The 27220-nt window shown below is 43.1% G+C and overlaps 1 protein-coding gene across 1 annotated transcript; it reads right to left on the bottom strand.

Moving 5' to 3' along the window:
• Positions 1-22: 22 nt before the first annotated feature.
• On the bottom strand, positions 23-22736 carry SNX31 (sorting nexin 31). Its single transcript, XM_066625967.1, has 14 exons — positions 22671-22736; positions 20815-20889; positions 19998-20112; positions 14096-14160; positions 11292-11402; positions 10103-10193; positions 9038-9125; positions 8500-8569; positions 7875-7967; positions 5369-5572; positions 3595-3693; positions 2861-2938; positions 1295-1348; positions 23-322 (listed from the first exon to the last, which is right to left on the bottom strand). Exons 1-14 carry the CDS (start codon positions 22734-22736, stop codon positions 227-229), a joined length of 1305 nt encoding a protein of 434 aa, XP_066482064.1. The 3' UTR covers positions 23-226.
• Between the last annotated feature and the right edge of the window lie 4484 nt (positions 22737-27220).

Below are 27220 nucleotides of genomic sequence, written 5' to 3'. Positions count from 1 at the left end.
AGTCTATACAAAATATTTACACAGCTCCTTCAAGTTGTCGCCAGTTATGGCTCCCTGATGTTTCAGAACATCAGATGTTTTATAGGTCCAAGAGGTTAAAAAAATGTCAAGTGCCATTCAGCTGAGAACTATGTACCAAAAGGATACTTTGTAAACACAATTTTTATAGACTGCTCTTCATATCCTTATTGAAAAATTCAACAGCAGCTGCAGCTTACAGCATGGATCACAAATCTTCTTCTCTTATCTTCTCAAACACACAGTCATCCTCGTTTGATCTACTTGATACACTTTTTCGCAACTTAAAATTTGAATGAAATTTCTGTACAGAACCAAAACATATTAGAAAGAAACAATATATTTATCAAATGACAAAAAATGCTATCTACAAATAACTGAAAACCACACTATTAGAGGGCATCAAATACAAAGCCAAAGCCAACAGCTTAATAAGAAGGATTAATGCACGATCAGCTATACTAGTACAGAAAATAGCTCTATGTGATGATCATCAGTTTTTAGGTAGCACTCTAATATTTCAAAAGTGTGAAACATTCTAGTGTTTCAAAACACCATCTTGGGACTCATTACCTCTCCTTTGTAAGGCAGATCATCACCATGTATGACTTACAGGGAAACCTTCATTTTCAGAGACAGAATGCCAATTGCTGGGAAAGCTATTGCCTCTGGGAATTCACAAGCCAGGCATGAAGCCACTGTGAGAAACAGGTCGCTGGAACAGACAGGCCTTTGGTAGAAAGGCCAACTCTGACTGAAGCTAGTCCTGGAAATCCCTCCCCCACACATAATGTAATGTTAGAAATTCCATGAGCCCTTTTTAAAATCTCCAGGACTGCTTTTAAGTAGTCACCTGGAGTCTGATGCTGATTCTGGGAGACTCCAGGTCAATCCTGGAGCATTGGTAACCCTAGCCTTTGATTTTATCCAGTAGGGCTCTACACACTGTATGAAATGCTATAGCTGAGAGAACAGAGGCTTGGCTTAAGGTCCCTTCATGAGCTTATGACAGAGGCAAAATCTGGATCCTGCAACTTCCTGTTTCACAGCTCAGCCACTACACTAGCATTCAAACAGTTTTGGTTATGTTGTCTGTCTGTACAATTTCTGTACAACTTCATTCTAGCAATCCTCCTGTTATCAGGCATGTAGGATTATAGCAAACAGCTCCAACCTAAATAAAGGACCTTTCAGAACAGCTCATCCATCCATCTCCTTACTATCCCATCCCACTCCCTCCCATCTTCACCCAATTTATATAATTTAATTCGCAAACCTGACTTGGATGAATGTTTGGTTTCTTTGCTTTACCCAACTCTGGTAGCTCAATCTGCCAAAATTAAAATTGGTTGGTTAAATGTACAAATTATTGTTCTACAGAAAGATCTGTAAACACACAGGTAACCTGCACTAACTAAAGCTTATTTCCAGTAAAAACATTGGGAAGCTACAGGATTATCAATCTTGCCCACATCTATGAGCAGATGCAAATAAGCACAAGTGAAGATAGACTTTTGTGCAGTGGGGTATCTCACCCTCTCATCTACTCTGCAGCCTCCTGAATCATCTGGAAAACCACTCTTGAGGATCAGGGCCATCCAAAATTGCATGGAATATGATGCAGAGGGTTGTAAGGAGACATCTGGCAGAACTACAGGTAGTTGTCCATACATAATCAGAAAGGTCCTTCTGAATGCACAAGGAACTTTTGAATCTAACCCATGGTCTTCACTGATGCAATCACCTTTGGTACCAATGGTATTTATATATTTGAGAGGGTGAACCCAATTTTTTTGTTTCTGTAAAAGAATGGACTCATTTCTGTAATGAGCTCAGACTCTTTTGATATAGACAACAGTACTGGGGAAAAAGTGATTAAAGTTACTCTCAATTAGAGTTATGAATAAAAGGATGTGGCATTACAGAAAGCCAATATGAATCCATTAGGGCAATCCAGAAAATTATTTTGAATCTAAGTATGAACTTAGATTCAACTGGGGCACCTTCCTTATGAGGAAAGGCTACGGTGTTTGGGCCTCTTCAGCCTAGAAAAGAAGCACCTGAGGGGAGACATGATTGAGACATACAAAATTATGCAGGGGATGGACAGAGTGGATAGAGAGATGCTCTTTACACTCTCACATAACACCAGAACCAGGGGACATCCGCTAAAATTGAGTGTTGGGAGAGTTAGAACAGACAAAAGAAAATGTTTATTTACTCAGCGTGTGGTTGGTCTGTGGAACTCCTTGCCACAGGATGTGGTGATGGCGTCTAGCCTGGACGCCTTTAAAAGGGGATTGGACAAGTTTCTGGAGGAAAAATCCATTATGGGGTACAAGCCATGATGTGTATGCGCAACCTCCTGATTTTAGAAATGGGTTATGTCAGAATGCCAGATGCAAGGGAGGGCACCAGGATGAGCTCTCTTGTTATCTGGTGTGCTCCCTGGGGCATTTGGTGGGCCGCTGTGAGATACAGGAAGCTGGACTAGATGAGCCTATGGCCTGATCCAGTGGGGCTGTTCTTATGTTCTTATTAACTTTTTGGATCACCATGATGAATTCTGTCCGAACAGCTTAATAAAATGTGAGGAACATATCTCTAGAACCTATGCATATCTACTGGGAAGTATGGCTCAATGAGACTGGTTCCTAAATGTTCACAGGATTTGAAACCAGTGTTGCTGTGACAACATATGAAAAGAAAACCTTATCTATCCTAGCTCTTAGAAAAGTGAGTTACTCAAACCAAAGTTATAATGAAATCCAATTTTATACACAAGATGAAGCACCTCCTGAGGGCTGAGGCAACAGCTAACAAGTTAATTTCTTAAACTTACCATTTCTCGATCACCTTTGCCTGTCGTCAGCAGCTGCTCTGATATTATCTTTTTTAAGCAACTGCTTAGGAGAAATGCCTAGAAACAGAATGTTGCATGTTATTTTTTTGTAAAAAGGAAAGCAACTTTTCCCCCTGAATTTCTACTTTCTTGACTATGTTAGCATTCGTGTACAACTTCCATGCTTTTTAAAATTCCACTTGAAGCTTGATCATCTATTGTTCACACTCTACTGATTGACATAAGCTTTACGTTGGACAGGAAGCCTACCTAAGCCTGTCCTGAAATGAATGGAGATGCTAAGAATTCATTTGGGGAGAATTCATTTGGGGAGGGGTCACTGCTCGGCAATAGAGCAACATTTTCCATGCAGAAGTACTGGGTTCAATCCCTGCTATCTCCAGGTAGGACTGGGAAAGACTATTGTCTGAAGCCCTAGTAATTCATTGCCAGTCACTGCAGACAACACTAAAACAGATTTGTCCGACTTGGGGACAAGGAATACTTTACATGCAAGATGTTCCAGCTTGAATCCTGGCTTCCCAACATACTCCATTTTCATTTACTGAAAACTATATATAAATATGTCTTTTCCAGACATCATGTCCCAATGGCAGATGCAGAGTTGTCTGTATGATTGGTTGTCACTTATGCCACTTTCCCAGAGCAGTTTTCAATGTGTCTCACTTACAAACACACATATATGCATCTTTTTTTAATGCACCTGGACCAACCTGTTTTGTGTTAAAGGCAATCCACCTCCATGTATCTGAATCATTGTACTCAAACCTGAGCTCCAAGAACTGGTCAAGTCCTTGGCCTGTAGCAGATCCCTGAGTGGTTTTTTTTAAAAAAGAAAAGAAATGTTAAGATTATGACAGTCTGGGAGTCAAGAAGCCTGCATATTTTGTGTCTGTATTATGTTGCACGAAACCAAGTGATTTAGCACAGAAGTTGGCTGCATAAAACCAACCCCCAAAACACATCCATAAATGAACCTACCATTCCAAGAAACAATATGGTACTGCATACAGTCACAGTGAAGAGTTTGAAAACACTGGAGGTGCTTTAAATAGATATGCATTTCCCAATGGTCAGAACTTGTTCACTCTAGTGCGGTAGCATATCTGAGCAGTTACTACACATGTACATAATGTACATTTCCAGAGACTGAAGCATGCAACATTGCACATAAATCGGCAGCCAATTCAAATGGTGTTTGAAAACATTTGTGACGACTCGTATGTGAAATAAGTCTCTATCGATCACAGTTAAATACTGTATAATACTGTAACATAAAAATTGTTTGCTGAGTTTTAATGTTTCTTATACAATTTAGAGAGCTGATTTTACTCATAATCTTGGGTTTTTTGTATTAAAAATTTCTCTAGTTCTTAAAATTTGTATTTGTATCTATCCTATTGCCTAATGCACTGTAATGCACAAAATAAATGCATAGTATAAAATTGTGGCTATTGATGCTATGCCAAAATTAACTGTATTTTTTAAATCCTCGCACCAAAATTAAGATGGGCCTATGGCCTGACTCAGTGGAGCTGTTCTTATGTTCTTAAGATAAAGATATAATTGTTCAAATTTTGTTACATAGTGTAATTTTTTAGAAAGATGTGCACAGAGCATAAACATCTGAAATATATTAATTTAAAACATATCAGAATACTATAAGTAATAATATAGGGGGGACCCCCATATCTATGGATTCACTTATCCGTGGATTGGGCCCACAGGTCCCCCCCACCGTGCCCCTCTGGAAGAGGGTCTTCCAAAGGGTCTTCTGAGCCCAGCAGAGGCCATAGGCAGATGTTTTAAAAAGCAACTTCTGGTTTCTCCATGAAAGCAGAAGTGATGTTTTCAATGCCTTATAAGGGGGCACGCCTGTATAGACATTTTGATGTGTGGCCTCATGGACATGCTTGCCCTAGGACTGGGACAGGACCTGTGTCAGCTGTGCAGGTTGCATTTCTTTCTGTACTGATCACAAAAGCAATCCTTGAGAAAGGCAGCTCCTGCCTTTCTCTAGAACACTTTTTGCTGTCCTGGTTGTGGACTATCTTGCCAAATCCAAGAGTGGACAAAACCACCACCTCAGCACCCACCTCTCAACCCAACAACTCTTAGGACTGTCTGACATCAGGTGGCAAAAATCCTATATGGAGGACTTTTCTTCATGCATAGTAGATCACAACATGCACAATCATGTATACAAATTTTTGTACAAAGACATGTATACAAATTTTTTCCTGTATGTACACATATTGGGAAGCCACAGCAGAATAGTCGCTTAGTTGCATAAGTACATACAGCAAGAAGTTTTCTTGAAGACCATCTATGGAAGAGTTATGTGTTACTTCCTACATGGAAGTCACTTGTATGTAATGTAACTCCCTACTATGGAAGAAGAAAAAAAATCAAGCTAAGAAAGTTAGCATTAAACAATACTGTAGTGTACATATGTGGAAGATGAGAAATGGTTCACAAGGTACTTACCAAGAATGTGACTTGCCAGCACCTCACCTTGTTGATCTTGAAGCTGACCTCTCTGATCTGGTTACTAGGCAACTTTATGCAGCAGCTAATCTCATTATTTCCCACATGAATAGCAGCAGTACAGCCCACTTCTGGATAGTCACAGGAGCAAGGATCGAGCTGAGTGTATCCATAGTGCCGCACCTCCCGAACCAGCTCTAAAAACTGCAAGAGAAATGGAAAATGAAAGATAACAGCATGCTTAAATGACAACCTGATAAAATGGGGTGGTGAGGGTTGGGAACTTCAGTAAGGACAAGAAGTCAAGGATGCCATACTTATTAAGACAAGCTTACCAAATTCAGCTTACTAAAATGACCACTCATCACTTAAATCACATAAAATAAATGCCCATATCAAGTGGGAATGATTAATAAGTTCAGAAAAATGCACATGGCAAAACTCCAGTATCAGTTCAGTGGTGTGCATTTTATTTGCTTAGCTACTAACGCAGTGCACTTCTCAGGGTCTTGCAGGCCCCCTGTGGGTCCACAGACCACAGGTTGGGAACCAGTGGTGTAAGAGTACTTCAGTTAGTTCTTGTAAAAATTAACATATCTTTTTGTTACCTGTCTTTTCTGCTCACACTGAGTTATAATTTCTCACCATCAAACAATTAAGTACCATACCGAGTACTGTTTGAAGGAATGCCATCATTCCAATGGGGGGAACCACACACATCTGTTTACAAGAATGTCAGTATTAAAGTAGCAATAGTTTCAATGGTCATGGATCTGCTGCCACTTTTGCCTAATATTCAATTACCATTTTAAGCTGCATTTCAACCACAATTGCACTGTACAGATCTTTATAAAACAGAGCAGGGTTTGATATACAGGTCCAGTCTTGTTATACACGGATTTTTTATACACTGATTTGACTCAACATGAGTGGCCCCTGCAATGAGAAGGAATGTGCTGATTCCTGGAGAAGGGGAAAAATGCACCCCTTGAAAATCACAGTTTAAAAAACTCCTTCTTAGTGTTGCAGAGAGACAGTCATACAAGTTATTACAGGTATAACCTAAGTATCCACAGATTTTTCTATCTCAAAGCTGATGAGAAGGGCCCTTTAAAGGAAAACAATAATAATGCCAGAGAGGGCAGCCAGCTGACAATCCATCAATCATTCTCTCTTCAGCTTCACTCCTCCCTTCCCCCTGAGCACATGAAAGAAGGCTAAATGGCAGTGATTATCACCTTCTCTATTCTTTGCTGGGGCTCTGGGTGAAGGGAGGGATTGCTGCCTCTTAGTGAAGCCTAAGCTACTGGAGAGAGACTGATTGACTCTGTGTGCATTACAAATGTCAGCAAGGCTGTTTTAAATCACAGGAGGAAAGAGACTTTGTTTTTTAAATTGATTTGCTATAGTGATTTGCTATAGTTTTTGCCATCCACTTGAGTGGATTATTAACCTAGTGTGCCAATCCCAGACAAGACACCCTGTCTGGAAGTGCCCACAGAATTGGAAGCACTAACTCAAAGTCTGCTAGAACTGCATGAGCAAAGGCAGTGGGGTGGGCCCAGTTCTCTGGAACATACCTCTCCATAAGGTCAACCATAGCTTTTCTCTTTTACTCCTACCCCCCCCCCCCCAAGAATGAAAAAAAAAAAAGAGGAGCACTCCTGGGGCTGGGTAGAAGTACATCTAGTTTTGCAACAGGTGACAGAGAGGAAGGAAAGGACAAACTGCTTTCTGTCACCCTATACCATGCTTTGGGAAGGAGGGAGAAAGGGAAGAAAATATCTTCATCCAAACATTGGATGGGCACCTCCTAGTACCTAGTTCATTTTTTGCAAGGCATCATGATGTATCTCCATTCGTCATGAAGACGACACTTCCTCATCATCATTTGGGACTGTTTAAGCCCATAACCAGGTTATAATCCTAATTAATTATTTTGTAGATAAAATTTAAGTTGCAAGAACACCACACACACTCCCAAGGATGTACCCGATTATGCCCAATACTCTATTCTAGAGAGTGCCTCTTTTCAGTTCCTAAATGACTTGTAATCTGAAAAAGAGCATCTTGGAACAAGTATTTGTATGCCAACTTAATTTCAATCTTTTTCATTTAAATGTTATTCAAGAAAGTTTTAAAAAGTTATTTTTTCCCAAAAGTCTATAGGAATTTAGATTATTTTGTAGCTTGTTATTTTTCCAATACCGTGGGTGATTCTTACTGAGGGATTGATGTAGATTGATGTAGCCTCAGTAAAAAGGCTTTATTATCTGCATACAATACTATTTTATTAATTTTTATTAATATTTTATTTTATTAATTGTATTGTTTACCTTTATACTTTCCATACTTGTTTCCTTTCTATTGCCAATCCCCCGTAGGTATTTGGAAGTGTACAGTATAGCTATGAGACGTTTGTGAAAGCCAGTTTGAAGGAAACAGCCAGAAGCACTCTCAGGAATCTTCACCCTGAACAGAGCAAAACCATTAAAAACCTATGTACCTTCATTTTGTTTGGTGCTTTTTGTAGCATTTGAAGTTTCTGCATCTGTACATCAGTGGGTTTAATCCAATTCTTCTCCATTTCCTGTACAACCTTTAAATAAAAAGAAAAAAATCCCAAGGCAACAACTATACCATCATTGTCTATTAAAACCCTCAAATTTGATATTATTTTTAAATAAGTTTCAAGTAACCAAGATGCAGGATTTTGTGGACTGTGGGCTATGAACACTTCTAACTTCTATCCTTGTTAATTCCATGGGGGGTGGTCATGCCTTGTATGCAGAATAAGTTTCATTGCTTTTGACACTTCAGCTCCAGGCACTACATTAACCATCATGCTTAATAATCATCAGGACAACAGGAGCCCTATCCCTGAATTTACACTATACCCCCAAAGTAATGGTAAGTCAGATGGCTGTTCAGCTTATACTCAGAAATCTGCCACCATTAAGCCTAGTTAAGCACTTCCACATCCTGGGTATATCACCTGTTCAACTCCTATGCCACAGATGTAATGTAATGTAGCAGGTTTTAAGTATTTCATGAAAAAACACATCAAGTGATTGAAAAGGTTAGGTTCATATGTTTTCAAAGGAAAAAATGAATTTGCTTTTAGAACCTACCTGCATATAAAGCAAGTTTACTGAAGTTCTACAATCCAGAAGCACTTTATCAAGGGAAGGGTCCATGTACCTGCCCAACATGGAAGAGAAAATTGAAAATGCACACAAGACAAAGCCACTAATCCCATGACAAGTATGCAGACAGAAACTCAACTGAAGCAGGTAAATTCAATAAACCTACTAAGGACACCTTGACTTTTCTTCAAGTGAACATCAGGAGCACTCAGAAGTACTCCAAGGTTGGACTGTGATCAAATTGCTCTGAAGTATTAAATAGTTTCTTTATAAATGGACACTCTATTAGCAGTTCATGAAAATGGCCCCAGTTCATCTGGCAATAGAATAAATACAGGTTCTGAGACTGCACAAATAGCTCAAAAAGATGTACATTAAAGAACCACCGTCATCTAAAAATAATAAATGCTGGCGATTGGTGCTCAACCTATTTAAAAACATAGTAAAGGGATTTTCTACCACTCCTCAGCATGATTATTGTTTTCAATACATCTTGCCAATTTCACTTCATCTTCCTGCTCACCACTTCCTGATTCCAATCTTGCAAGGCGATTCTTTCATACTCTGAAGGCTCACATAGGGAAGTTCAAATTCTGTCAGTTTTTTCAATACTACAGGTAAAAAAGGGAAGAGGGAATGAGTAATTAAAGGAGGCAATTTTTAAAATACATTAAATTTTTCATGCTACATACAGGACTATGCATGCTCCATACACAAATTTGTGCAGCAATCCAAATCTCGTGCCAAGAAAAGTTGAATTCTGCATAATTTATTTTGCTTTGGTAGTTATGAGGAGTGGTAAGAACTATGCAAGGCCTTAACACCTTTCCACTAATTACTGAAAATTTTATTCCACTGCCCTTTGGCTTCCCAAGATGACACTAGGGGCCCAATCCTATCCAAATTTCCAGTGCAGCCACAACGCAGCCCAGAGGGAAGGGAATAAATGTTCCCTAACACTAAAGGCGGCCTCTGTGACTGCCTCCCCACCAAAGGATGCAGCACACGCCTCACTGGCATAGCTGAACCAGCCCTGGAAAACTGGATACAATTGGGCCCTAGGGCTTTTACTGCCTACACTCCTTCAGGCATATCTTTGCAGACATAATGGCTAGATTTTTCAGAGGTGAAAGTTGAAATACTCAGGAGCCCAAATGCCCAATCTTTGTTTGCTGTGTCACATCACAAAAGGTCATAGAATGTTTTTGAGAACGTACATAACAGGCAAGAGGATGCCCAAACCAATTCTGGCACCGTGGCATTTGCACATATACACGTTGTGAAACATGCACTTGTCTCCCTCCAAAACCAAAACATAGGAAGTCGCTGTAATGAATTTACAAGAGCAAAAAAGGGAAAATGAATATCAGTGAAAGAACATGAAAATATACAATATGTTATAGGACATGATCAGAGATCTCTCTCTCTATTAAAATGTAAGATAAATTTTGCTTTAGAATTTAGCCAGTTACATTTGAAACGAAAACTCAGAAACTAGACAAAAGGCTACTCTCCTAAACACCAGTCATACCTGAGAGGTTTACCACCTGGTACAAATGCAAAGCAAAGTTCATGATATGCTTCTTACCAGAGAGCTTTCCATGATTGTGATCTTGAATAAGAAATAAGCTGAAATATCCTATTAGCTCTCTTGAAAGTCCAATCTTGTATGACACAACCTGGGGAAGAGGGGAAAATAGATACCAGTTCACAATCTAAGAGGAGTCTAAACACTGAAACCCCTTCAGGGGTAAGCCTGACCTGGCCCCTTTCCCCTAACAATTATTAGTATAATTCAAATTGTATCTTGGACAAAGTCATCAGGAAGCATTCCAGGTTTTATCACTAATATCTTAAATCAGCAGGTACTTCCCCACCATCTCTTTGTTAATGTGTTTTAATATGTTTTTATAGCTTGTGTCCTGAGTGCACTTCTGTACTGCAGCGAGTCATGGACTCTTCACTCACAACAGGAGAGGAAACTGAACGCATTCCACATGCACTGCCTCCGACGCATCCTCGGCATCACTTGGCAGGACAAAGTTCCAAACAACACAGTCCTGGAACGAGCTGGAATCCCTAGCATGTATGCACTGCTGAAACAGAGATGCCTGCGTTGGCTTGGTCATGTTGTGAGAATGGATGATGGCCGGATCCCAAAGGATCTCCTCTATGGAGAACTCGTGCAAGGAAAGCGCCCTACAGGTAGACAACAGCTGCGATACAAGGACATCTGCAAGAGGGATCTGAAGGCCTTAGGAGTGGACCTCAACAGGTGGGAAACCCTGGCCTCTGAGCGGCCCGCTTGGAGGCAGGCTGTGCAGCATGGCCTTTCCCAGTTTGAAGAGACACTTGGCCAACAGTCTGAGGCAAAGAGGCAAAGAAGGAAGGCCCATAGCCAGGGAGACAGACCAGGGACACACTACACTTGCTCCCAGTGTGGAAGGGATTGTCACTCCCGAATCGGCCTTTTCAGCCACACTAGATGCTGTGCCAGAACCACCATCCAGAGCACGATACCATAGTCTTCCGAGACTGAAGGTTGCCAACAAAAAATTATGTTTTTATCTGTTTTTAATATGTTGTAAGCCGCCCCGGCTCCCTTTGGGGAGAAGGGCGGGGTATAAATAAAGTGTATTAATCATCATCATCATCATCATCATCTCTTCTTAAGTTATCTGGCCAGACATCATGATCAACACTGTCTCCAGCATTGCTTAATATGTTTATGAGTATTTCCCATGGAAAAAGTCGAGTGCGTTTGCAAAACCACTTACCTCTAGAACTCTTTCAGCTGTATCAGAGGTCTGAATATCAATTCTCAGGTACCTCCCATCAGGAAGGTAAACATCCAGAAAGGCTTGTTGGTTTTGAACTTTAAATGTATCCTGTAAGACATGGGATTGGAACATGTTCATTTGCTGCCTACTAATCATTCACTGGAGAACCTTAAGCACAAGTCTTACAACAGTGGATTGAGAGAAGTTTACTTCTTTCTCCACAACAAATACACTGAAATATTTGGAATACCAGTAATCAAAATCTATATGGAGAAGCGAAAAAGCAGTATTGAGTAAGCTTATTTGGAAGCATCAGGGACATCTTTTCCATGAGGCAATGCGGGATGTATCAGTGGCAAATTGCAGGGGAGGGTGGATTTGTGGATTCGAAGCACGCTTTGCCCCAAGCCTGCCACTGCCACCATCTCCCTCCATTGCGCCACAGACGCCAGCCACATCAATCCATTTTCTACCCACTAAAAGCAAATCTGCCTCTTTACTGTGCTCCTGTGCAGGTTTCCACAAACCTGAAAGTGTGGGACTCTCAGTTTTATTTGAGAGACCAGGCTCCTTTGTTGACATGGAATTTTTCTCCAAAAATCTGTCCAATACACTTTTAAAGGCATCTAGGTTGGACATAATCACCACATCCTGTGGCAATGAGTTCCACAGACCAATTATACACTGGGTAAAGAAATATTTTCTTTTTTCTGTCCTAACTCTCCTGACACTCAATTTTAGTGGATGCCCCCAGTTCTGATGTTGCGTGAGAGGGAAAAGAACATCCCTCCATCCATCCCCTGCATAACTTTGTATGTCTCAATCATGCCCCCCCCCGGCACCTTTTTTTCTAGACTGAAGAGCCCCAAACGCTGAAGCCTTTCCTCATAAGGGAGCTGCCTCAGCCCAGTAATGATTTTGGTTGCTCTCTTCTGCACTTTTTTCATTTTCACTACATCCTTTATCTTAGGATCTACCACTTCCTTCTCAACCACACCCCACTCAAACTTTATTATAGTGAGGAATAGAAAAAAAGAATTCGGAAGTTCAAGTTGCAACACTCTAGCTACGTGCTAGGTTGTAGCTGTCAGCACCATTCCAAAGATAGACAAATGTTGACATTTGCAAGTCAACACACTTATCGCTCCATGTTCAGACACAGCCCAGAGTCATTCACTTCAGGCCAAATCCAAAGTAGCACTCATCTTTTAAACAAGAGTCTCACAAAGTTTTCAGGAAACCATGCAAGGACCCAAACAGACATCACATCTTTTATCATGACAATGCAGACAAAAACCCTTCTTATGGTATCCTCATACAAAGAAAAACACATTAGGGATAGGAAGACTCTAAGTGGAGACACATTAGAGCAGAAGACTGCAGGGAATTCTCTTCTTTTTGTCACAGCACCTTTATATGCTTATTATCATCATTATTTTAGTTTTTAAATGTTTAGTATGTCTCTCAGCAAGTCTTCAGCAAAATTTGTACATTTTAGTATATAAAGCAAGAGGTGGTGCACTTTTTGAAAAAGTGTGCCCAAATTGACAATAGTCTTCTTAAAAAAATGCTCTCACGTGCCCATGGTAAGCTTGAGCAGTAGAGTATCATTTATATTTGTATTTTATAAATTTTGTGCGGAGAAAGAACAAAATGCTTAAAACCATTCTTAAAATTTAACATTTGTACGCACCCATCCTTTTACTTACCAGGAGCAGCATCTGCAGGCTGCCTGGCTCATGCCACTTCTGTTTGAAACTGGTTTGGTTCCCGCCTACTCGGCTACTGTGTCATACCAGTGGTATGGGGATCAGACAATCTGGTGGTCATGCTTCTCATAAATAAACTAAAGGGATGAGGGGCAAATTCCAAACCAGAGGTCAACTGGAGTATGGCAGTTATCGTCTCCCCACACCACTGGAAGAAGAATCAAGTTCCTTACCACCTCACTGCACTCCAGTCTCATGTGGGGTTTAAAGGGAACATGACCCTTTAAACACCACACAGGTATGGAGCACGGAGAGGGAAGGGGATTATCCAACTCCCGCTTGCATTTAGTAAGCACAAAACTTTTTTTGTGCACCATTTTGGCCACACAGGCCATAGGTTTCTACCCCTTGATATAAAACAAACATTTTGGCAGGAGGGCCACATCATCTCTCTGACACTGTGTCTGGGGTCAGGGGGGGGGGAATTAATTTACATTTCAAATTTGAATAAATTTAAATAAATGAATATTTTAGAGATGGAACTCATATGAATGAATGAAGGTCTTGCAATAGCTCAAGGCCTATAAAAGGCCTTGCACAAAGCAAGGCCAGCCTTTCCTTCGCTGCCACTGTTGCATCAAGATGTGAAACAGCAAGTAGTGGATGGAGCCCTTGTCCCACAACTCAGGTGAGAGGTCAAACAGTGGTCCTCATGCTGAGAGCAGCTGCATTGGGCCAGCATGGGCTCAGTAAGTGTCTGGAGGCCTAGAGGCTCATTGGAGACTGGAGCTCCCTGAGGGTCAGACTGGGAGCCCCTGAGGGCTGCAAGTGGCCCCTGGGTCGGTTTTGGGCACCCTTGATATAAAGGAACAAATCTCCAGACTCTGGCAGCTAATACAGTGAAATATTTATTTGTAACTGATACACTTGCATATCTTCTAATAAGACAAGGACAATAGCTAGGATATATTGCAAGAAGTGCAAGCAACGCTAAAGTTTAGATGAATTAAAACACAAAAAGGCATATCCTGATCAAAAAACTAAAGGCAAATGGTTTTTCAAAACAGCTTGCTGTGAAACAATCAAACTTACCTGCTGTAATTTCCTGAAGAAACTAATAAAGACCTCACTGTGTGTAATGTTTGGATCACTTGACACTGAAATGCAAAAGGACAAAAATCATTAAATAAAGGCAGGGAGAAATCTATGTCTGAAAATGAACATATGCTACTATCTGAACATTTTGTGATCGATAGTGAACATGACAATTTTTCCCTTTTTTTGCAAAGAGAAAAATCTACTTACCTGCAAAGTGAATGTGGTTGAGAATAAAAGATATGCATGTATTAATATAATTAGCCTTACAATGAAGAATCCAGACTATATAGAACGGTATTCAGGACTGATGTTCACTACATCACAAACAAATCTGCCCATCCATGGAGATCACTGGGAGGGTTTTCTACGTGGGGCACATTTGGTGTGAAACCAGGAGAGAGCCACTCCTGCAGCAGTGCTTAGACTGTGAAACCCCCTCGTCAAAGAATTCACCAGCTCTCTTCTTATTGCCTTTTCATGTAAGCACCCTGGGAAGGAATGCAATTGCTTCCTCCATTTTGCATTTGTGATATGTTCTGCATTGTGTTGTGAAGCGGTTGCCTGAAGGAGAAAAATGTTCTTGTTAGCTGCAGGTTAGCTCTAGACACAGGGATTAAAAGGACAGCCTAGGAAACTGAAATTGTAAGTATCGGTCCAAAAGTTGATAAAAACAAAACACTAGTATAGAGAAATAAAATGTCAACTGGTCGTTTGAACGAGTAAAATCTTGTAGAATGGAACAGTGACTTCTTGTATAAATTGACTGAGCCAAAGCATAGGAGTGGCTACTGTATAGAAAAAAAGAGCGCCAGTACAGAGAGCTGTCACCAAGAAGGCTAATGCCAACGGATAAGAATTTGAACTGAAAGCTGAATGAACACTGCCTCAGTCTGGAACCCAGCCTCAATAGGGGACTAGTCTAATTAGGGTGCTGAATAAGCTGAATGCACTTATCCCCCCACATGCCTTTTTGACTTTTTGTATTTTTAACTGCTTTAAAACAGTTTTTTTTTTCCTTGAATATGTTTGCTTATTGAAACTTTGCATTTTAAAAATCTCTAATAAATTCCTGCTAATCTACCTCAATTTCTGGGTTTTCCCACTCTGCCCAGTTCTGATGCAGTGGCTGGATTATAAGTAGTGGGCTTCCCAAGGCAGAGAGCTATTTTCGTAGATACAACAACATAAAGAATACTCACTTGGTGGCAGTGGGCAAGTCTGGAGGAGGAAAGGGGCAAGAAGGGGGTATGCAAGCTGATTTTACTCATCTTACGTCCCACTCACAGCGCAAGTTCTACTGGGCCATGCCAGGGGCATTTAATTTGGATCACTGTTTATTCTGCTGGTTTGGAATTATTTTACCAGTTGTCGCTCTCTGTTCTGAAGTATTTTACTGAGTTGTTTCTGACTGCTTTTAATTAATTTTTAAAAAACTTTATTGCTAGCTGCCTTGGGTATTCTTATAAGCAGAAAGGTGAGACCATAAATGCCCTCATAAACAAATACAGGTGGAACCTCGGTATCTGCTAATTTCGTATCAACGATTTGACTCACCACTGATACCAAAGTCCACTTTTAAATGCCTAGTAACAAGCACCAAAAAAGCACCAAAATCCAATTTCCTACCTTTGTCCTGTTAAATAATTATAATTTCATTCCATTAGATTCCATTGGTTGGCAACCTTCAGTCTCAAAAGACTATGGTATAAGCCTACAGCACCCTGTATTCCCAAGCGGTCTCCCATCCAAGTACTAACCAGGCCTGACCCTGCTTAGCTTCTGAGATCAGACGAGATCCAGCATGTGCAGGGTAACAGTTGCTTAGACAACTGCAGGTGAAATGCAGGGAACGACGACAGCCACTCTTTATAGCCTTCATAGATCTCACGAAGGCCTTCCACCTGCTCAGCAGGGATGGCCTCTTCAAGATTCTCCCCAAGATTGGATGTCCACCCAGGCTCCTCAGCATCATCAGATCCTTCCACAAGGACATGAAGGGCACTGTTGTCTTCGATGGCTCCACATCAGACCCCTTTGACATCCGAAGTGGTGTGAAGCAGGGCTGTGTTCTTGCACCAACCTTGTTTGGAATTTTCTTTGCTGTTCTGCTGAAGCAGGCCTTTGGAACTGCAACAGAAGGCATCTATCTCCGGACCAGATCAGATGGAAAGCTCTTCAACCTCTCTAGACTGAGAGCAAAGTCCAAAGTCCAGCTGAAATGTCTGTGTGACTTCCTCTTTGCCGACGATGCAGCTGTCACTACCCACTCTGCCAAAGATCTCCAGCAGCTCATGGATCGTTTTAGCAAGGCCTGCCAAGATTTTGGACTGACGATCAGCCCTAAGAAAACACAGGTCATGGTTCAGGATGTGGACTCACCTCCCTGCATTACAATCTCTGCACATGAACTGGAGGTTGTCCATGACATTGTGTACCTTGGCTCAACGACCTCTGACACTCTCTCTCGATACCGAGCTAAACAAACGCATCGGTAAAGCAGCTACCACGTTTTCCAGACTCACAAAGAGAGTCTGGTCCAACAAAAAGCTGACGGAACATACCAAGATCCAGGTCTACAGAGCTTGCGTCCTGAGTACACTTCTGTACTGCAGCGAGTCATGGACTCTTCACTCACAACAGGAGAGGAAACTGAACGCTTTTCACATGCGCTGCCTCCGACACATTCTTGGCATCACCTGGCAGGACAAAGTTCCAAACCACACAGTCCTGGAACGTGCTGGAATCCCTAGCATGTATGCACTGCTGAAACAGAGACGCCTGCGTTGGCTCGGTCATGTCGTGAGAATGGATAATGGCTGGATCCCAAAGGATCTCCTCTATGGAGAACTCGTGCAAGGAAAGCACCCTACAGGTAGACCACAGCTGTGATACAAGGACATCTGCAAGAGGGATCTGAAGGCCTTAGGAGTGGACCTCAACAAGTGGGAAACCCTGGCCTCTGAGCGGTCCGCTTGGAGACAGGCTGTGCAGCATGGCCTTTCCCAGTTTGAAGAGACACTTGGCCAACAGTCTGAGACTAAGAGGCAGGCCCATAGCCAGGGAGACAGACCAGGGACAGACTGCACTTGCTCCCAGTGTGGAAGGGATTGTCAATCCCGAATTGGCCTTTTCAGCCACACTAGACGCTGTTCCAGAACCACCTTTCAGAGCGCGATACCATAGTCTTTCGAGACTGAAGGTTGCCAACAATAAGATTCCATTATTCATTCCATCTAGCGGTTGTATACGGTATAGTGTCTATACCAGGGGTGCCCAAACCCCGGCCCGGGGGCCATTCGCAGCCTGCAGGGACTCCCAATCCAGCCCGCGGGGAGCCCCCAGTCTCCAGTGAGCCTCAGGTCCTCTGGAGACTTGCTGGAGCCATGCTGGCCTGACACAACTGCTGTCAGCAAGAGGGCGACTGTTTGTCCTCTCACGAGAGCTGTGGGCCAAGGGTTACCTCCATTGCTTGCTGTTTCACGTCTGTGGTGCAGCAGTGGCAGTGAAGGAAAGACCAGCCTTGCTTTGTGCAAAGTCTTTGTTAGCTTTGAGTTCCGAGGGAAGCAGAACCACAGCTTACAAGTTGGTTCAGGGAGCAGGTGTAGATTGCTGAGTCAGCAGAATCAGCAGGCACCTGGGACTGACACACCCTGGGTGTGACCAAGCCAGCACTGATTGGCTAAGCTAACTACATAAGGTTAGTCTGCTGGAGCTTCCAGGGCAGCAGTAGGAGATAACTGTGGAACTGCTGCCAGTGACTGAGGAGGCTGGATACTGTATGTATATGTTATTACTGACTTATGGACTGAACCTTTGACTGTGTATTGTTGGAAACTGATTTGGATTTGTTATACTTGGACTGACTGCTCTTTGTGCTGATTCTTGGACTGTTTACTGACTACTCTACTTGTGATATCCCTTGCTCAATACATCTGCTGAAAGTACTCTGCTGTATTTGCTGTTTTTCTTGCAACCTGCTCACATTGGGACAAAACAGGGATCCTACACCAACCATCCCATTCACAAACATAACCTTAACAGTCTTTTATAGACCATGAGCTATTGCAAGACCTTCATTCATATAAGTTCCAATTCTAATATATTCATTTATGCAAATTTATTCAAATTTTAAATATAAATTAATTATTTTTTCTCTGGCTCCTGACACAGTGACAGAGAGATGATGTGGCCCTCCTGCCAAAGAATTTGGACACCCCTGGTCTATACAGATGCATTCTAGGGTGACAATGGAGGAGCAAGAAACCTGGAAGTGGGTCTTTAAAGCTATTTTTCCACTGATTTTTTTTAAATCCACTAGGGGTTCTGGAATGGAACCCCCATGGATAATGAGGCACAACCTGCAAATGAATAAGACAAAATAAACCCCTGATGGAGAAGTGATCTCTACCCCCACCATGCTCAGCTGTCCACACGTTTCCCTCAAATGCCTCTGCCTGTACTCCCTTGCTTTCCATTATGCCTGGAACCGCTTTCCACAATGCCTTCGTGATGCTACCTTCCTTATTTCCTAAAAATCACTCCTCAAATCCTGCCATTTCTATGAAACCTGCAGCCCAACTCTATAGCACTCATACTATCCTGCAACGAAGCCTAAGTAAGTAAATGTTCATGAGAAAGAATTGCATAGGATTGTGCTGTGAGGAAGAATATACATGATTTCACAGAAGTAAGTCCCACTGTGTTAAACAGCGCTTACTTCTAGGAAAGCATGCATAGAAATGCAGCCTCAGTCCTTCCCAGCATCCACTTCCTTCTCTTCTTCTGTAGTCTTCCTGGTGTCCCTTTTAGTTTGGATGTCTTTGGGATAGGCATGCGCCTTTTCACTCCATGGAAAGCATCGTGTATTTGGATGGTGCCATAAACATTAATAATAAAAATACAAAAGCAGATTAAGTTTAGGTTTTGTGTTTATAGAAGGCATTGTAATCTCATAAGAACATAAGAACAGCCCCACTGGATCAGGCCATACGCCCATCTAGTCCAGCTTCCTGTATCTCACAGCAGCCCACCAAATGCCCCAGGGAGCACACCAGATAACAAGAGACCTCATCCTGGTGCCCTCCCTTGCATCTTACATAGCCCATTTCTAAAATCAGGAGGTTGCACATACACATCATGGCTTGTAACCCATAATAGATTTTTCCTCCAGAAACTTGTCCAATCCCCTTTTAAAGGCATCCAGGCTAGATGCCGTCACCACATCCTGTGGCAAGGAGTTCCACAGACCAACCACGCGCTGAGTAAAGAAATATTTTCTCTTGTCTGTTCTAACTCTCCCAACACTCAATTTTAGTGGATATCCCCTGGTTCTGGTGTTATGTGAGAGTGTAAAGAGCATCTCCCTATCCACTCTGTCCATCCCCTGCATAATTTTGTATGTCTCAATCATGTCCCCCCTCAGGCGCCTCTTTTCTAGGCTGAAGAGGCCCAAACGCCGTAGCCTTTCCTTGTAAGGAAGGTGCCCCAGCCCCGTAATCATCTTAGTCGCTCTCTTTTGCACCTTTTCCATTATGTCTTTTTTGAGATGCGGCAACCAGAACTGGACACAATACTCCAGGTGTGGCCTTACCATAGATTTGTACAATGTATCAATTTATCTCAAGTGTTGCTGTGGTTTTTTGGAAAGCTGCATTTACTGGCCAACAGAAGAAATAACAGTATATGGAATCTTATTCAGTGGTGGTTTCTCAAGAACAAGCTAAACCAATCAAGAAATAGTCTGGGAGCCAATTAATTCCGCTCAGCGCAAGGGAACGGATGAGATACTTCTAGCAGCTGACAGCTCTGTGAAATCATAGCATCTACAAATTTAACATATCATTCAAAGCCATGGCCTGATTTTTTTTTAAAGACAAAGTAAAGACACACACTATACCATTCTGAAGATATTGTTCTAGCTGAGCCCTCCTTTCATCAGTCATTGACTTGGTCATTGCAAGGTAGAACTTTGGAGGAAACGACGGCAGACCTCTCCCAAAGACCCGCCTTAACTGAAAAGACAGTTAAACAACAACAGTGGTACCAATTAGTCCTTGTATTTTTATAGGCCAACAATGTTACAAGACAACAATATTCTAATACAATATTCTAACGATGACACTCATCCATGAATCCCTAAGGGAAAAGATATCTGGCTTTGGTTCATTCATTCTATGTGTGTTTAGTTGTCAGGTCTCTGTATTCTCATAAATTAAATGGTATAAATCAGTAGGAACTATGGCTACAGTTCCCGTGTGTACTTTTAAACACATGTTAATGTGGCGTACATGAATAAGGAAGGGGGTGCCCACGTAAAAAAAACTGATAGTTCTAGGAGCCCAATACTGCTGCCCCCATCTGGTCACAATGTGCTCAGGAGCAGAGGCGTCCATGATGGGTCTGGGTATGGAAATGCTGGGCAGATTTGGCCTCCAGTGTGGAGAAGGTGGATCTCAAAGCAGAAATCAGGTCTACCCACCACTTCAAATGCCAGTTATACCTGGCCTCCCCAGTGCGGATCTTGAGATAGAGACCAGGTCTACCTGCAACTTTGAATGCCGTGTAGACATGGCCTCCACTGGGGGTATCTCCAAGTAGAGGTCAGGTCTATCCATGGCTTTCAGCAACCAAAGGTGAGGCAGCAGGAGCAGTCTGCCCAGGTACCAGCTGTGCCACTGGAAAGAGATGAAGTATAATGAAAAATAATATCTTACCTGTTCATTCCAGTGATGCAGCTGACTGTAACGCACTTTGCAGAAAAGGAAGCCTTCCAAATACACAGAATACAGCTGAAAATACATGCAATCTTCAAATAAATCCTCTTCAGAGAGCTTGAGGAACACACAACTTTGTATTGCCTTCATTCATGCCTCACCCTTGTATAATTCCATAATTCTTCTGACTCATGTAGAGTCAACAACCTCTAGACCAGGGGTGTCAAACCCGTTTCATGCAGAGGGCCGAATAGCATTCATGATGCCTGCTAAGGGCCGGAAGCTATGTCATTAGGCAGGAAGTGATGATATTAAAAAGGTCATAACAAAAATAAGCACTTTTTCTTACTTAGGAACTCATTTGTTGCAAATGACAGAAGAGGAAAATAAGCAAATCTTGATAATATTTCAAGGTATGGGACAGCCCAATTTTCATGTGGGCTGCCCTTTTAGCAGTAACTCCTTAGTATTGCTCAGCAGCTGAGAGCCTGAGGGCCAGATAAAAAGCTTATGCAGGCCGCATCCGGTCCCTGGGCCTTATGTTTGACACCCCCACTCTAGACCAAAGTACCCTTTTGAACCCATATTTGACATTCTCCCACATCTCATCCTCTTTGTACACAGATTATAGGTCACCCCTGATTCCCTGGCACAAAAACGTGTGTGTTCTCAATGTGTGCACACGCCCTCTGGGCAGCCCTGACATGCCAGCAAAAATCCTTTAAAGGAGTGTCCCTAATTCCAGATCAGTATAGTGCCCATTGTTTTGATCATCATAACATGTCCCTTATTTTTCTTTTATGTCACCTTTTCAAAAATAAAATGGTTTGTGAATTTTCACCAATCACTTGTGAGGGCTCTCAGAAAAACATTTGGTCTTTGTCTCTTCTTTCTGGGACCTACTCAAATCACCATTTAATGGCACTTAAATCACCATTTATTAATATGGAAAACTGGAACTTAAAAACAAAACAAAACAGGTGTGTGGACTGTTGTCTTTTTTTTCCTGAGAGACACATGCCAGATACAAAGGACCACAATAGAAATTGGGGGGGGGGAGCATATGGGTGATCAGCTTAATGTGACCCAGAAACTTTCTAATCAACCACAGTGTGGAAAGAAGATACATCATGAGTCAACACGCAAATTCAAGTGGGCAAACAACGACATGTGTGAGTGAGGGTATTACAAGAGGGGTTTATTTGGAAGTGTTCCAACACTACACAAAGACACACCATCTTGCCCCCCCCAGCCCAGACTCTTACAAGTGCCCAGCCAAAGATCTTTCCTAAGCTCTGTATGTGTGGGGGGGGGGGAAAGACAATTACAAGTGGGGTATATATGAAAGTGCCCCAACACCACACAAAGACACACCTTCCCCCCTTAAGCCCACAAGCGCCCAGCCAAAGATCTTTCCTGTGTGTGTGTGTGTGGGGGGGGAGTATTACGAGAGGGGCTTATTTGGAAGTGCTCCAACACCACACCCAGACACACCTGCCCCCAGCCATAGATCCGTCCTAAGCCAAGCCCACAGACACACTGCCAGTCTTGGCAGGTCCCTCCCATGCCCCCCCGCCCCAAGCACAGGCTGACTGCGCGCTCCACCCTCCCTCCCTACGCCACCCAGTCTTAGGGCCCCCATCGGACTTCCCCCCGCCCCCCAACGCGACAGGTGGAGCCCCCCTGGCCAGACAAAGCGCCCGCTGGGAGCCCTCCGCCTCCCGGAGGCTGCTGCAAGGCGCGCCTGGGCGCGGAGCGGGGCACGTGGCGCGGAGCCAGCCCTTTGTGGTGCGCTCAGCCCGCGCCCCGAAGCCAGCTCGCCCGGGCCCCCGGCGCGGGGAGGCGACGGTCCTTACCACGTAGCGGCCGCCGAACTTCTCCAGCGGCTCCTCGGAAAGGGGGATGCTGAAGTGCATCTTCATGGTGCCTCCTCCAGCGCAGCAGAGCCACAGCCGTCTCCGCCCGCGGGAGCGCTTGTTTTCCCCACGTGATGGAGCGCCCGGGCGGCCTCCTCCCTGCAGGGGGAGGGAGCAGGTGGAGGTGGGCTGGCTGCGCCCGGGAAAGCCCGCCTGGGCTGGCTCCGGGAGGCGGCGGCGGGGACCCATCCAGTGGCGTAGCTGGGGGGGCAAAGCACTAAGTTTGGCAGGGAGCCTCACCGCAGAGTGCAGGGGCTCCCCTTCAGAGCCACGCCGTTTTGCTCCCCGTGCATGGGATGGCTCCGAGGGGGACGGGCCCCTTGCACGCTGCGGTGAGGCTCCCTGCCAAACTTAGTGCTTTGCCCCCCCAGCTACGCCACTGGGCCCCTCCAGTCTGCGCGGCCTCCAGCACTTGTCAGGCAGCGGAAAGCCCAAAGTTGGCTTTTCCAAGGAGGAAGGGGGGAGCGTAGCAAGAACCAGCGCCAATAAGAATAATAATACAAGAGAGAGGGAGAGAAACCATTCTCTGGGGCCTTTGCAGCACTTCGTAATGCAGCCTTTCCCACAGCCCAATCCTATGCATGTCTACTCTGAAGTAAGTCCCATTAGAGTTAGTGGGGCTTACTCCCAGGAAAGTGTGGACAGGATTGGGCTGCCAGTCTCCTAAAACCACCTGCAGCTGCTTTTTTTGTTTTAAATCAGTAGTTTCCCAACTTTTTAGCACCAGGACCCACTTTTTAAAACACTCTTATCAAGACCCACTTAGGAACACCTAAGTTTACCAGACTTTTAAAAAGAGATCTAAAAAGAGATATAAATAAATTAAAAAAATAAAATAAGTAATAATAACCAGAAAAAAGACCCTCAAACATTTATCTATGTTTACACAAGCTTGCAAGCTACAGGAACTGAACTCTTTGCAGGGTAATTAGCAGCTACTGTACAGTATCTGATTTTTGAACAGCCTCAGGGCTTGAGGCAATTAGTTATCTGATCTTTCCATCACCCTTTAGGGACCCACCAAAAATCAGGCCCACAGTTTGGGAACCACTCTTTTGGACTGTAAGCCTTCGGGTGGGGATTGATTGTTTAGTTACCAGGTGCTGTAAGTCTATTGCAGCAATTTTCAACCTTTTTTCTCTCACGGCACACTGACAAGGCACTAAAATGGTCAAGGCACACCACTAGCTTTTAGACAATTGACATGCTGCCAGTGGGTGTTCACATCTCCCATTAGCCCTATTAATAAATGACCTTTCCCCAAATTCCTGTGGCACCTGAGGACCACTTGTGGCACACCAGTGTGCCATGGCACAGTGGTTGAAAATGGCTGGTCTATTGCATTATATTTGGGCTAAATAATAAAGTTTCCTTCAGATGGAACTTTCACAGGTTCACCATGCACTGCTTCATTATTTACAATCCCTGCAATCCAGAGTCTGCATTCCAGACCTGGCAAAGTCTTCATGTAGGGTCTCCTCACCTTTCGTTTTTCTTCAGAATCCTGCATGACAGAAATTCAGCCGGTGCAGCTTTTGTTGTCTTGAATTCCTTGGGTGGGTGAAGTGGCTCAAGACAATCTGCAGGTCTTCTCCTGGCTGGGTATTATGAACCTTTATGAGTAGGTTTTGCCATCTCAGCTTTTGAATAACCAAGAACAGTGGTTCCCAAACTGTGAGCTGTTGCTCTCTGGGGAGCCACAGCTGCAGGTACTACACTGGCTTGAAAAACCCACCACCCTATATAATGCATAGCATTGTAGCCCTAATGGGGAGCAGTAGCCAGTGGCTGAGTAGGAGCCAAAAGTTGAGAAAGTTTGGAACCACAAAGAGGAGAAAGCTGTTGTACCTTAACACATGCCTAACATGGAAGGACCAAAGACCACCCAGGATCAACCTCCTGACCAAGGAATTAAGTCAGATAGAGGTTAAAGGAGAAGATATTTCAGACCTAATTGATAAATTAAAGATCAATAAGTCACCAGGCCCTGATGGCATCCACCCAAGAGTTATTAAGGAATTGAAGAATGCTGATCTCTTGACTAAAATATGCAACTTGTCCCTCAAAACGGCCACTGTGCCAGAGGATTGGTGGATAGCAAATGTCACACTGATTTTTAAAAAGGGAAGGAGGGGGGACCCAGGAAACTATAGGCTGGTCAGCCTAACATCTATACCAGGTAAGATGGTGGAATGCCTCATCAAAGATAGAATCTCAAATCACATAGATGAACAAGCCTTGCTGAGAGAGAATCAGCATGGCTTCTGTAAGGGTAAGTCTTGCCTCACAAACCTTTTAGAATTCTTAGAAAAGGTCAACAGGCATGTGAATGCGGGAAAGCCCGTGGACATTATATATCTGGACTTTCAGAAGGGGTTTGACACGGTCCCTCACCAAAGGCTACTGAGAAAACTCCACAGTCAGGGAATTGGAGGGCAGGTCCTCTCATAGATTGGGAACTGGTTGAAGACCAGGAAACAGAGAGTGGGTGTCAATGGGAAATTTTCACAATGGAGCGAGGTGAAAACTGGTGTGCCCCAAGGATCTGTCCTGGGACCGGTGCTCTTCAATCTCTTCATAAATGACCTGGAGACAGGGTTGAGCAGTGAGGTGGCTAGGTTTGCAGATGACACCAAACTTTTCCAAGTGGTGAAGACCAGAAGTGATTGTGAGGAGCTCCAGAAGGATCTCTCCAGACTGGCAGAATGGGCAGCAAAATGGCAGATGCATTTCAATGTAAGTAAGTGTAAAGTCATGCACATTGGGGCAAAAAATCAAAACTTCACATATAGGCTAATGGGTTCTGAGCTGTCTGTGACAGCAGGAGAGAGATCTTGGGGGGGGGGTGGACAGCTCGATGAAAGTGTCGACCCAATGTGCGGCAGCAGTGAAGAAGGCCAATTCTATGCTTGGGATCATTAGAAAAGGTATTGAGAACAAAACGGCTAATATTATAATGCTGTTGTACAAATCGATGGTAAGGCCACACCTGGAGTATTGTGTCCAGTTCTGGTCACCACATCTCAAAAAGGGTATAGTGGAAATGGAAAAGGTGCAAAGGTGAGTGACTAAGATGATTACTGGGCTGGGGCACCTTCCTTATGAGAAAGGCTATGGCATTTGGGCCTCTTCAGCCTACAAAAGAGACACCTCAGGGGGGACATGATTTAGACATACAAAATTATGCAAGGGAAGGATAAAGTTGATAGATGCCCTTTACACTCTCACATAACACCAGAACCAGGGGACATCCACTTAAATTGAGTGTTGGAAGGGTTAGGACAAAAGAAAATATTTATTTACTCAGCGTGTGGTTGGTCTGTGGAACTCCTTGCCACAGGATGTGGTGACAGCATCTGGCCTAGATGCCTTTAAAAGATTGGACAAGTTTCTGGAGGAAAAATCCATTACGGGTTACAAGACATGATGTGCATGTGCAACCTCCTGATTTTAGAAATGGGCTATATCAGATGCAAGGGAAGGCACCAGGATGCAGGTCTCTTGTTATCTGGTGTGCTCCCTGGGGCATTTGGTGGGCCACTGTGAGACAGGAAGCTGGACTAGATGGGCCTATGCCCTGATCCAGTGGGGCTGTTCTTATGAGGAAGGGATTTCAGCATGTACTGTAGGGGTGAGAGAAACTGCAACTGCTCAAACTCCTCCTTCTACACAGTTGTTGCTTTTCCTTTTTTAAAAGTCTCTTTGAGGAATATACATCCAGTGGTATACACTATATACTTAAATATGTGAAAATGGATAAGGATAGAACTCTATCCTTTACTAGAGCTTTTCTTTTCAAATGTTTCCTTATATAAGCTTCCCTTGCTTCAGTGAGAAACAATCTAAAATATGAAAATAAGTCTAAATTATTTAGACTTGCATCTATTTAAGCATGCCCCCCCCCAGTCAAAAGGGGGGAAAAAGACACTCTAGAAAGCAGTGTGTCCCAGCCAGGACAGTCATAACCTTTGTAATTGCAGGATGGATTATGGTTGCATGAGTATTATGGCCACAAATACAGTATGTATTAGGTTTAGGTCAAGAGTGTCAGAACTCTTTCCTCTTGCCCAGCCACATTCCATTGCTTGCACAAACTCGCTATGCCATTTTCTGAAGTTTTTTATTTAAGTGGTTTGGAAGTTGTACACTCCCCAATTCCCTTCTAGTGTGATCACAAGGCGTAATGCAGGTTTGTGTGGTTGAGTACACAAGCATCATAACAGGGAACACTTAGGCATGCTTTTGTGATCTCTGAATTCCTTATATTTTTTTCTGAATTTTGTTGGCTTTTTGTTTTCTGTTAAAAATTTACAGCACTTTCGTCTGCTTAGAGCAGGGGTGTCCAAAGTTTGACAGGAGGGCCACATCAGCTCTCTGACACTGTGTTGGGGGCCAGAGGAAAAAAGAATTAATTTACATTTTTAATTTGAATAAATTTACATACGTTAACATAAATGAATATATTAAAGATGAACTTGTATGAATGAATT

The sequence above is a fragment of the Tiliqua scincoides genome, chromosome 4 (assembly GCF_035046505.1).
Source record: "Tiliqua scincoides isolate rTilSci1 chromosome 4, rTilSci1.hap2, whole genome shotgun sequence".
NCBI classification, from domain to species: domain Eukaryota; kingdom Metazoa; phylum Chordata; class Lepidosauria; order Squamata; family Scincidae; genus Tiliqua; species Tiliqua scincoides.
Note: the sequence above shows the minus strand (reverse complement) of the source record. Positions and strands in the feature narration are given on the sequence as shown.